The 13,222-nt window shown below is 48.5% G+C and overlaps 1 protein-coding gene across 1 annotated transcript in view; it reads right to left on the reverse strand.

Annotated features, from left to right (window-relative positions):
- ND-19 (NADH dehydrogenase [ubiquinone] 1 alpha subcomplex subunit 8) overlaps nt 1-13,187 on the reverse strand; it is a 108,791-nt gene extending 95,604 nt beyond the window's left edge. Inside the window, exon 1 of the mRNA XM_037233582.1 lies at nt 12,935-13,187. Coding sequence (XP_037089477.1) covers nt 12,935-13,063 — 129 coding nt within the window. The 5' untranslated portion in view covers nt 13,064-13,187. The remainder of the gene's footprint in view (nt 1-12,934) is intronic.
- Between the last annotated feature and the right edge of the window lie 35 nt (nt 13,188-13,222).

Here is a 13,222-nt window from a genome sequence, read left to right on the forward strand (position 1 = left end):
ACAAAAGCCAATTGGTCAACGAACTGCAATAAGGCGTTCATTCTGTTCTCCAGTGGCTAGAGCCTGGAGAGATAGTTCTCCCCCTCCCCTCCCCCTCCCCCTCCCCCCTCCCCCGATCTCCCCTCCCCGATCTCCCCCGGTCTTAAGTCCAATGCATATGTCTTGTTTGCTATCGGGGACTGCAGCGCTAGTATATAAACAACAGCCAGTAAGAGGAGTTAGGGGCACGAATCGTCGGTGTTCAGCGCCATCGGGTGGGTAGGGGAGAGGAAAGAGAAAGGCGCGAAAAGGAGAAAACATAGCACCAAACCAGTGTCACTGCCGGCGTTACGCTAACAGCACCGGTAGTAGAAATGCAGCACCTCTATTCAGTACACGTGGTAATTGATCACATATGGATATTTTTTGCTATTTGGAATCCTACTTCACCCAACCGTCGATTCCCAGTAACATGAAGTAATCTGACGATATGCGCCTCCCATAAGATCGCGATTTGCACTAAGATGTCTTGTACAAATCGCGCCTGCAGCTGTCCCTAGCCATGCAGGCGCCTAAAATTTAGGCCTATACGAAATTCACAGTCACGAAAAGTCACGATTTAACGCTGTGAAAAGCGCTCTAGATCGAGCGCGTTGCTGACAAGGTGGACCAGCTATAATGTGAACCAAGGGTACAAAGTGCAAGCTAAGGAGTGAACTGGCCCGTGAACTGCGGCGCCTCTCATAGGGCGCCGGTATCCCCATTTGATAATGATTGGGGTTTTAGGGCGCGTCGACTTCTAGGGTCATTTTGCGCCCATCCGGTATCCCCATTTGTACGATTTTGTGCATAGGTCTGGGGTGAAGCATGCGCTACACCGAATGGCTACAAAAGTCCTGAACTTCACAGGGAGGAATATATTGGAATTGAAACGATAAGACAACGTCAAGATAAGACAACGTGAACTCGCCAGGTCATCTAGAGAGAAAAATACTTGCAGATGCTAACGCGGTATTAGCCCACCACTCGAGGAAGCGGACCTCCTGTTTTAACAGACCCGCTCGCTTTTCGTAATCAGGTAACAAACCGCACGTCTCGGCCTTCCACAGCACCACTTTCACGGCTGCCGCAGGTGAGAACGAAGCCTGCGCGCCGCCCCTTTAGCCGGAGAGCTCTGTCTAACTGTACCGCTGAAGATCTGACCCTCAGACTCGAGCAAAGGTGTCCAGAACCAAGTGTGTGCATGTAAAATTGCGCTTTGCTTTAGCGCACTATTTTGTTGCCTATACTTCGACATATTATTATGTTCTTACCAATGCTGGCATGGACTTGATTAAACATGGCAAGGCCGGTCTTCCGAAAATGCTCTCAGTGCATAAGTATCAGTATCATGTGAGACTGCTACACGATTTAATCTCAGAATCCCGGGGATGATAGATATCCCGATTACGAAATTCACGCTTCTACCACCTCAGGATCCCGACATCCGCAAGCAAAAAAAAAACGTTATCCTTTTGGATTCGTGATGAGCAACTCGTCTTGCTGATCATAATTTTAGGAGCCATTTACAGGCATCCAAAACGGGTGAATTGGTCGCACCATGGTCACGTGGCAGTGGTTGGTTGTGTGAACTGCTATTTGCGTGTCACCAGCAGAAAGCATTCTATGCTTTCCAGCTCCTGCGGTTTCGTGCCGAAACGTCTGCCGCCCCGGCACTTGAGTCGGCAGCGCCGGCCGACATGGCGTGACGGGCGGCGCGTCCGGCCGGCCGCGCGGGCCGCCAGGATATCGCGGCCGCCGGTTCCGGCGCCGGCCGGCGGGCGTTGCGATAGCGAACGTGCAGGCGCCGTCTGCCACAACGGACACGTGTCTGCAGCCAGGGTCGCGTCAACCGAGCAACAGGAACCGAAGGCACATCATCCATCTCACGCGCGTAGAGTAGCTGATGGATGCGTGCATCGCCCAGGTGTGCCTGACCCGTCTGGCGATAACCGAAGCACGAAGCTTGAAATGCTAGCATGGAAACGAACTGAATGTGCAGCGCGGAACTTTGTACAAGCACATAATACTAGGTGCTGCCGCTCATACGTTAGCTCGATTGTCAGGAGGAAAGCGTGCTCAGCGTGCTGACGGGTCGTGAACTTTTGTACCGGTGGGGAATTTTGACCGCGGAGTCGGCACGTCAGCAGGCGGTACCGCTGCACGTCACGTGATACATCCGGGTGTCGCCTCGCCGGGGAGATAAGCGGCACCCGAAGCAGTGACTCGGCGCATTCCGACGACGACACGCAGTCACTTCGCTAACGCGCTTCTATAGTGTTTATTTCGTGCAACCACTGCAAACATAATCATGAGCATGTCCCCGGGCCGAGGGAGTCTTACTGGGACAGTGGGCAAATTTATGAATTGGGCGACCCAACCTAGTCGCCATCCTTCTAAAAGGCTTCGTATCTTTGCAAAAACATAGCGCCACGCAGCTTTCAAACGCAAGAAGCACTAGTTTGAAAGATTGAACGGCATCATTTTCTAGACGTTTGCGTGCAAGCTGTTAAACCGAGCTTGCTTTTATCCGATTACCTCTCCAGCATTTTCTTAACCCATGAATCATACAACGTGCAAACTGAAAAATTATGACCACGGGTCAGACCAAGAAGACATCTCGACACCACGAAGATGCAGTACCACAGGACAAACAGGGCTGTAAAAAAACCGCCGTCAATCGTAGCCTCGCACGTCACATCACTTGAGCGTCCACTAGGGACACAGTGGTTTGGAGTTCTGAAGGGTTTATGCCACATCCCAACAGTAAGGGCAGATCAAGACGCGAATCAGCAGCGTAGTGTGAGATAATCCGCTGTCTGACTGCCTCGCTGGCTCCACGGTTTCCAGCTCATAGCAAAGCCAGTCACCGACCAGGAAGTGAACGTTGCCGTCATTCCGTCATTCCGTCATTTCCGTCATTCCGTCATTTCCAACTGCAAAATGGGTCTGGAATAAAGGTCCCTAGGGTCTAACCAACAAGAAATGTACCATACAAACATGCGGGTGTATAGCCCATTTTGTTGTAGTAGCATCTACCCACTACATTACAGTCTTTAAGAATACTTTGGTTACAATCATCGACAGGGTAACGTGGATCTGTGCAAGTTCATCGATGCCATCGACTAAAATGTTCCGGACCATCGCCAGCCAATGCAACCCCCACCCCGGACTATCGCCAGCCAATGTAACCCCCGCCCCGGACCATCGCCAGCCAATGTAACCCCCCACCACAGACCAGTATTGACCATGGCGCTTATCCTCGCCCTGATTTGCCGGTTCCATGACGCAAACTGATAGGGGGGGGGGGGGGGGACGGTGGCCGACCGAACTGAAAGTGACCGCTACCGTTCCCAAACTAAAAATGCCAGAGCCTTGCAAAGAACCAGTGGATTCATCTCAACGAGATCTCGCGATTGGTAAGAAGTTGCGTGTAGGCAAGACAAATATTTAAACCACTAGGCCAGGCCAAAGCTGAATTGTTCCTGAAATTCGGACTATTTCATATCTACATGCCCATATCTACGAAGCCGTAACAAAGCCGTAGCAATGGTGTCTAAGTGTTTCATGCTTAACTCTGAGCATACTGATACGGATTTTGTGTGTTGTGAGCGTGTTTTGTGATGTGGGGCTCCGTTAATGTAACAGTAAGATCCTGGCCGCGAAAGATCGGTGGATTCGTCCGTTGCCGCGCGCTGACCGCGAAAGTCGTGTATGCATTCGGACAGATATCCCCACGAAACATTACGGAAACAACCTTGCCTCACATCGTTACAAAACTTTACACCGACCCAATCTATCAAACCCAACCCCGCTATTCGTGCGCAGGTTCATGGTGAATAAGCATTTACGTTAACTGGCGCACAAACCCGTCATAACAGACGGGCATGAACAAGAAGAATTATTTGTTTGCATGGATGAAAAGGCACACAGCTTCCTCCGCACAGAGTGACCCATTATAAACTCCTTTGGGATAGCATTAATTATCGCCATCAACTCGGTTGTTCCACACCAAACGCGGCGTCTCACTAGTGCCAAATTTCAGAAAGTTTCGGAACATATTTCTCCCTCCAGTGGCGAAGATAACGGACACGACAAACGTGCCTGCCCCCGCTGCGCGACGCTTCCTGTTGGCAGTGGCAGCGGTCGGCCGCATGAGCAATGTGTACCCTTGCGGAAAGTCCGTTAACGGGACGGTGCACAAAAAAATCAGTTCCCATTAAACACCTGACGTCACCAAGTGCTGCAAGACCGTTAGGAATATGGTTAACCATGGTGGTACAAAAAGCACCAACAAACGAGGCAAAAACTCGAGAAAATGAAATGAATATCAATGATGCAATCAAATGGCGTCGTTTCGGCTCTACCAGACGACAAACAGACATGGAGGACGACTATAGGAGCAATAATGATGACTCAGTTTGTTTGAGCGCCTGATAGACCACTTAGTTTGTTACAGCGCCTGCTTCCGACCCACCAGCCCGTGGCGAGTGCGCTAGGCTGGGACGGTCAAACTCTCACCACCCAATTCTGACATTGACCTGGGATTTCACGATCGAATGTTGCCCCCTCCCCCCCCCCCCAACCCCACCCAGGAGCCACGCAACAAGCACTGCTTAGCGTCGGCTCTGATCCCCAAAATTCATCCATGAGAAAGGTTCTGACTACATCTTAAAAAACAGCAAACCGACACTTCATACCAGCTGACCTCCACATTCGCATGCAACGAAACACTAGATTGCAAACACGACAGAATTATATCGAGTATACAATATTCCAAATGTAGCACAGAGCTATAGCTTACGGGCATTATGACATGCGTCGTAATCCATGTTCACGCAATGAGGCCCAACCGATGCACGCGTACGCCGTCCCGAAAGCTCGGTTCGCTAGGGCGCCGAAATCCCGAACCATCCACCGGTGACGGGGTGAGCTCGAGTCGCTTTAGGCGCTCACTGTTTGCCCTTGGCTAAGATGGCCTGCGGCCGCGCTAAATGTCAGGTGACGTCAGAGAGCAGGACGGACCGCGTCGAGCATTGTGACAAGTTAACCCTCGCCCTGATTCGCCGTTTTACGTAACGCGAAATGATAGGGGGAGAAGGGGAGAGGGTCGATGCGATCCCCCGGCCTTTGCAGACTAATAACGCGAAATGATAGGGGGAGAGGGGGAGAGGGTCGATGCGATCCCTCGGCCTTTGCAGACTAATAACGCGAAATGATAGGGGGAGAGGGGGAGAGGGTCGATGCGATCCCCCGGCCTTTGCAGACTAATAACGCGAAATGATAGGGGGAGAGGGGGAGAGGGTCGATGCGATCCCCCGGCGTTTGCAGACTAATAACGCGAAATGATAGAGGGAGAGGGGGAGAGGGTCGATGCGATCCCCGGCGTTTGCAGACTAATAACGCGAAATGATAGGGGGAGAGGGGGAGAGGGTCGATGCGATCCCCCGGCGTTTGCAGACTAATAAAGCCATTCCTTAGCAGAGAGCACCAATGAATATGCCTCAACGAGATCTCGTGATCGGCAATTGTTTGCATGCTGTTCGGTCACAAACGGATCCCATCAAGTCAGGTCAAGGGTCAAGTTTCCGGAAAATAGTGCATTTTTAGCGTTACAACACACCTAAGACACCATGCTTCGAGGGGACAAAAAATATTAATAGTCGTGCTCCTTGTTCAATTCTGAGGACGACGGTGAATATTTCTATGTGTTTTGAGCATACATCGCTGTAACATGGCACCATTAATGCACCAATGTCGGCTAGTCGCACGCGTTCCGCGGCGTTGTCGGTTCCCCCCCCCCCCCCCCCCCCCCCGCTTGCGCCTGCCGCAGATCGTCGTGAAGTGTTCCTCCAAAACCGCGCTGTTTCGAAAACAGACAAGCTTAGAACACGTTTTTCGTGTCGAAACCCGCGCAAAGAATGCTCCCTAGGCTCCTGAAAACTTCGGTGCGAATGCGCAGCATGTTGGTGAAGCATTCTCAAAAGCTTTAGGGGGTCGCACGGATCCCCTATCAGGACGAGGGTTAGACTTTTCCCCAGATTTTGTCATATACTTAAAAGTTACAGATAAGATGGTGCGGGCAGAATCAACAAGTACCGCTTAGCATGGGCTCTGATCCCGGAAATTCATCAGTCAAAAATTTCCGACTAAACCTGTACAAAAGCAGCGACCAGGCACTTGGCACTTCATACCACCTGACCTTTACATTTTCATGCAACAGAACAAAAGATTGCCAACACCAAAGAAGGATCGCGAAGATGTGCTGTTCCAAATGTAGCAGAGAGCGAATGCAATGTAAAGAGTTCCAAATTGAGCAAACACCAGATGCTTAAAACGAATAGTCCGCGGTGAAGCGGGAGGCGGCAGGCGCTGGCAAATGTATTCACCACCAGTTGTCACCATCTCGACAAAAACCTGAATACAAAATGCAATGAATCTAGCGTCATGTCCAAGCTCAATAAATGAGAGTTCATTATAACGGGCGACATTAGACGGCAAAGGCCGGTTCACACACGGTCCGGCCAGCCGACTGCCAAACTGCCGGGCTGCCGTGCTCGGATGCCGAACAGCCAACCATTGTAGGTCAAGTCGCCTCCCCCCCCCCCCCCCCTCCGCCGGAAGCCCGGACGGGGCGGGGCCGGGGCCGGTCCGGCTACGCCTGGAGGCAGGTATCAAAAAACATTCGACAGGATTCCGTACCAGAGGCGAGAAGAATGTCACCATAATCACGGTCATGAATTATACGAGACAAGCGCTACCAAAAACAACGCGCTGATATCAACACCGCAGTGTACTGGAAGCCATCAGCTTTGAGGCGCCATTTGCTGAGCGCTCCGTCGCCAGTCGTGCCGTCCGATCCAGAAGAATAGCTCGCGCCGCCGCCAGCTTTTTGGTAATACCACCCGCGAATAGTCCCGAAAATGTTGCTCGGGCCATATGATTCTTACACGGTCAGCTAGCAGCAGACAACGAACAGCGCCACGGCGGATGACACGACCATTCGATTAAGTGTGCCAAACCTCGGCGCCCTCTAGCGACTGTTACATAAGCCTAACTTCCTCCAAATCCATCAGAGAGCGGCACAAGGCCCGATCTACCGAGTGTGCATCCGTGTGGATTGGTGCGGTCTGAGTGTGAGCGTGTTCAACAAGGGCGTAGTTTCCTTTTCAGATGGAAGGGGAATTTCAACCCCCCCCCCCCCCCCGCCACGCTATGGCTCCCGCCCCCTTTGGAAAGAAAGCGGGCCAAATCCCAAGAGAAACCCGTTTGATGGCTATTCGGGGCAGGTTTCTTCATTTTTGCACCGTTTAACCCCCCCTCCCTAATGCGAGCTAATTTTGATTTTTCAATGAATGCGGAAAAGGTCTGAGCGCTTGAACTGAAAGTGATCTGAAAGTGAAAGATATCCTTCGCTCAGAAAAACCCTGAACCCCAAATGTGACAAAGCCGGTTCTAGGACAGCTACAAAGCCCATGTGGCGAACGCCTGTTTGTCAACTGCTAAATGGCGACTGCACAATGTCGACATGTAAAATGGTCGACGGGCCAAAAAGTCGAACCAGCTGAACAGCGAATTGCAGAATGGCAACGTACCAAAACCTCAACACGCCGTAATGGTGAAAGTCCGAATGGCGAAATGCTCAAGGATCACATTTTAACAGCGCCCGGGTGGCCGGCTACATATCCTTCGTCCAGGCGGGGGGGGGGGGGGTCAATTTGACTTGACACTCCCCCTGAGATCACGGGAATTAAGAAAGCCAGAGACACCAAATTTACAGGATGTCTTGACCTGTACGCGAACTCACTTAGGTCAAAGTTTGAGCTTCCGAAGTCATGACTTTCAGGCCAAATAAGGTCAAATTCCACGTTGGTCTTCTAAGTGCCCCCAGAACCTAGGCAACTGTTTCTAAGCAAAAGGCTACAAGCCCATTTCAGGTCAGTGACCTTGCTTGACCTTTTCAAGGTCATGCTGACCAAAATATTACAAGAATCATCTGAGTTTTGCACTTGAATAAGCGGTAAGGATTACTCTAGGCAGTATGTTCCTAAAACAAAATGTCGACCCTGGTCATCTTAGGTCAATGACCTGTTCTGACCTCTGAGAAGTCAATGGAAGATATATAACGCGGTTCCTGCTGTCAATAAATTCCAAATGAGCACCACAAACTATCCCATACAGCAAGCCCTAGAGTAATAAATCAGGTTGTTTTTTACCTTGGTCTGACCTTCACACATGACCTTAGGTCAACGCAATTTGCTCATTCAATATTTGTAGTGCCTCAGAAGGCATCTCAGAGATGTATGGCTTCGTCAAACACTCCATTATTGTATGAGATTGAATGATTCCCTAGAAATTGCCCTCGCTGAAACCATTGCCTGACTTTGACCTGCCATAGGCAACGACCTTACAAGATACATCTAAATTTGTATGTTAAATGATCCGCTATTGAACTGTCTACGGCTATGCAAAATTTGGCGCGGCTACGCCGCGCCCTTCGAATAGCATTCTGGAAAAACCTTCGGGGGGGGGTCAATTTGACCCCGACCCCCACCCGACCGCGTGTTAATAAATGACGACATGTGAGAGGGCGACATGACAAATGTTTTCTTGGTGGCTGACTGGCTCAGCAAATCGGAATGGGACCATGCCTGGTAATCCTGAGCATTCGGCTGCTGGACATGTGAATGTTCCGCTCATTCCATTATATGATTTCAGCAGCAACCAAGATTGGATGGTAGCTGACATTAAAGACGAGTCTGCCATGTATTCCTTACATTTTAAGCTTTGATTTCCATCTCTTGCAGTGGAGTATTGCGATATCAATATAACAGTTTGCAAAATGTCCGTTCGTCTGTCCGTTTGATAAGCACAAATAGAATTGCGGCTCGGAAACGGCGCCAGTTGGCTTCGCAGATCTTGGCGTGTGGCTAGGCAAGCAAGGCTGGATCATTGCAATCCATTTTTGACCGGATCCGGCCGGTGGGGCGCCGTGAGCGCATGTAAACGGATGCTACTCTTTTAAAACGGGAAATGCGAAATTTCAAACGAAGACCACCGAAACGCATGGCGGGCAGCTGTGCGCCACAGCGAAACGGAATCCAGACATTTAGACGCAGAACAGAACGGACAATTGTGCGGGCAAAGTTGTCAATCGGTACGCGCTGGGAGCACGTGCACTCATGCAGATTTCACAGTTTGATAACTTTTTCAGGATTGTTGTCAGATCTCGGCCACCCGAGCAAATAAAGACGTAAAGCTAACCACACCGCGCAGGTGCATGTATCGTCTACAAATGACCCAGATGCTGCCGCAACCAGTCCTCATTGGAGGAAAGTATTTTGTCAACAGAGTTGACAACCGCTCGCTGGTAGTAAAGTACCCGTTCCCCTAAAAAAACATCACCGGATACGGTCCAACCGAATTCGAGGGAGCATGAATTTCTTCGTCGTATTATTCGTCGTACATTTTAAAACTTTAAAACAGGAAACAGAAAGCGCCGTAACATGCAATTCTGTTCGCATTTGAAGTAAATATCCTGGAGAAACCAGTCGTTGACTGACAGCACAGACAAGCCACAGACACTCTTAATTTTGCAATGATTTGATGAACTCGTTCATCGGCCTTACCAGAAATGTTGTGGGTCGACAGAGATACTGAGGACACGTGAACGCACATCGTATAACAAAACAGGCGCAACATTTTACATTGCCATCGTCAACTCGTTTCGTCTGGGGATGTTCAACCCGCAGTTTTGACTGGGAAACACCAATAATTACGTAAGATACTTATGGATATGTGCACTCGCATATGAGAAGCAAAACCCGACATCCTGCGGTGCACCGTGCAGTCTTCATAGGCTGTGCGGCGTCGGCCCCGTGGTTAGCACTAGGTAGCGATCAACGGCCAACGGTAACGATGATGTATCTATAAAGGTACATTTGAAAGCATAAGGATACCAATTAGAAAGTTTAGAAGGCAGTTCAAGCAGGTATCTCTCAGATATATCTGGGACATATTTGGGAGGTTTACTTCTCTTGTGCGCTTTTCAGACTGATAACAGGAACGGTTACGATCTGCGACACCCGAACCGGTGTTGTAATCTGGTGGTGGAAGTGGAAAAGTCAAGGCAAAATCTGCAAATTTCATGTTGTTGAAACGATCAATATTTTTAGGGGACATCTTTAAAATTATACGGGTGAGAATTCGTCCGAGTCTATGCACTGAACGGTAGCCAACGGCACGCGTTTCGACAACAAATGCAACTCCGCCAATCAGTGTTCTTCCTTTTGAGATCGCGAGCGCAAAGGCTCAAACCTCTTTTAGATAATTGTTTCACTGGAAGATTCTGTTACGAATGGACGTCCGCAGGCAAATATAGATTAGCTTGTTTTTCGTTTTTCACATCATTTCTATTCACCGTTTTCAGCGTTAAGGACACTATCTTCCGTTCGCGGGCGAGGGGTCCCCTGGGTAGAGCCCTATGGCTCACATTGTATTTCCGGTCAGGGGTTGAAGGGTCATTTCGTCCCAGCGCGGCCGCCAACCGGCTACCATTCTGGCCACACGGGGAGGGGTAACCTGGTCACGCGAAGGTCCTTAGAGGGACTCATCTTGCATTGGTCCCATCGCTGACGCGGGCGGCCGCCTGATCGGTAAAACTGGCCCCGGATCGGTGCCCGGGCCTGCAATGACGCAGGCAGAGACCTAGTCGCCTAGCATAGGGGTCCAATAATTGGGAAAGATAATCTGGTTCAGGCTAATGGGCACAAGTAGCGTGCAGGCATGAAGGATAATCTCTCCCAAGGCTCCAGACTGTAACCAGGAAGCTAATACCTAAACTCTGAATCCCGAAATCAAAATATCACTCTGATGCAACATGGTTAGATATGCCAATGGGACAGAGAGTTTTGGTACTGTGCTCCTTTTATCATGAAACTGATGGAACATTGTAAAGCCACATGCACTGGTTGATGTCAGCTTAAGGTAGCTGTGCTGTGAGCACACATTTTATGACTTAATTGTTGAATGATATGTAACTTCCTAAGACTAAAACATTTCATAATGAAGGTGGTGTTCTTGACCACTGGCAAAATACAGCAGATATTGGAGAATATACTTTGAATCTACCAAAAACAATGAAAAACAACACCTGAAGATTATAGCAAAAAAGTTGCCACCTTTGGGCTTGACTTGACATTTTATAGAGCTCTATCAAAAATAATAACCCCATTGTCCAAAGGTGCAGCATTGCACAGCAGGTTATTGTGAATGCAGAGGTTTTAAATGGCACAGCACAAGATATACATGGAAAAGGATATCAGGCTTGTTAATGCCTGAATTTGTATTAAGACCCTCGGGCCTAAATGATATGAACATCCTGCCGAAAATAGGACAACACTTCATACATGATTGAATTGCCAGAAAAATTGTACTTGCTTCTGCACACACAGACGCACACAAGATCTTCTTCCAAGACTTAGATCATATGTCCGAGCCAAGATTTAAATGTGCTGGTCCATGTATTTTGAAACTACTTTTACCCTCAACATGGTAGTAGCATGAAAAAGCTACAAAAAACTCATGTACTACATAAAAATATTGCTTTCCATTTATTAATCTCATCTTTTAAGCTTCTGAAGCTAAATTACACCTTCTCAAACAGAGAGGTACAACAGCCAATGCAGATGTACCACATAACAGTTATCCATAAATTGTACACATACTTAACAACTGCTTGAGTGTTTTCAACCTCACTGACCATAAGCAGGCAGCCAGAGCATTGCTGCTATGGGCACAGTCATCATGAAAAAGAAAAGATAAGCACAACAGTATCACTATGCTGTGATTATGACAGCCTTTATGTCTGTAGCATCACAATGAAGAAAAAGGCACAACAGTAGCAATATTTGAGGTGTATAGGTATTATTGTGTTCTACTGGCATTGAAAACCAGAACCTCTTACCACTGTTCCTGATTATATTCAAAACCAGTGTCTGTGAGTCATTCATAGAAAAATGATTTTGGAGAGGTTTCAAGTATCCTAATCTCCTGTAACAAAAAATTGGCAGCATTGAAACAATATAAAAAACAGTGCCCTATGATCTAAGCAACAATGCTCAGGTGGTCCATGGCCAAGCAGCATATTGTGCCAGCCCCAGAGTAGGCACTGTTCACTATGTGTGACCACAGCTGGCAACTGGTTGAGAATGGTTGACTTGAGCCAGGGTGGCCATGTCATGTCACAACATTGATGGCAGGTAAAACCCTTCATGTTTTCTGAAATTGTGAGTATAAATGCACTGTTGAATTGGAATGCAGATGCAGATGCATCTTTGATAGGTGATTTAAATTGTATTAGATCTGGTGCAGCAAGGAAAACATGGCCTGAAATAGTATATTTCCATCCACAACATTCTCTAGATAGTTTTACCTCTTGAGTATGTATGTAAGTATGGAATGAGGGCAAAATTACCTAATGAACTTCATCAGCTCATCTTGGGTGATAGATTCAAAACACATCCAGCGATCTCCTTCAGTGGTATGCACTCTGAAGCTTGTCACCCATGGAAGTCACTTAAGTTAGTTCCCTAGCTTCACTTTAAAATACAAATGGCCAATGGCTGTCTGGTAATCTATGTTTGAATACAAAATAAGTTGTTGTGGATCACAGCCAGTTTTGTATGTCTGGCATAAGTAAGAGCATTCTCACCCTTCCAGCTCTGGGCAGCATGTAATACTAAACTAGTAGTTTTATGTGTAAAGAAACGTGGTTTACAACATGCCCCACTCATGATCGAGGTTCTGCAACACTGCTAGTCATCCAGATCCTGACATGTCATTATGTCCCATTTAACACAAACGTAAAATTGGAACATGACAACGAATACCTAAGGTGATGTCTTATGGTACTCACATTTCGCTGAGCCTCGCAGTACTTCCCAACATGGAAAGCTCCAGCTCTCAAAGCAGGATATCCAATCTCTAGCTCCGGAACGGTCAGCTCAGCTTCCGACGGAAGTTGGGTATCCAAGGTGATAGGCATTTTGCGGTTGCACAGGCACACCACCAATTGCAAGCTTTTCCTCCAGTCTCTACGACAATTTTACGTAAAGGTGCCCGCCTTCGCGTAGACCACCGTGCACAAGGTTGTAGAATCACGAAAACATCGACGCGAAACGGCGCGTTAGAAGACGAGGATCCC

This window comes from Pollicipes pollicipes, unplaced genomic scaffold (genome assembly GCF_011947565.3).
Source record: "Pollicipes pollicipes isolate AB1234 unplaced genomic scaffold, Ppol_2.1 Scaffold_7231;HRSCAF=8579_pilon_pilon_pilon, whole genome shotgun sequence".
Lineage (NCBI taxonomy): Eukaryota > Metazoa > Arthropoda > Thecostraca > Pollicipedomorpha > Pollicipedidae > Pollicipes > Pollicipes pollicipes.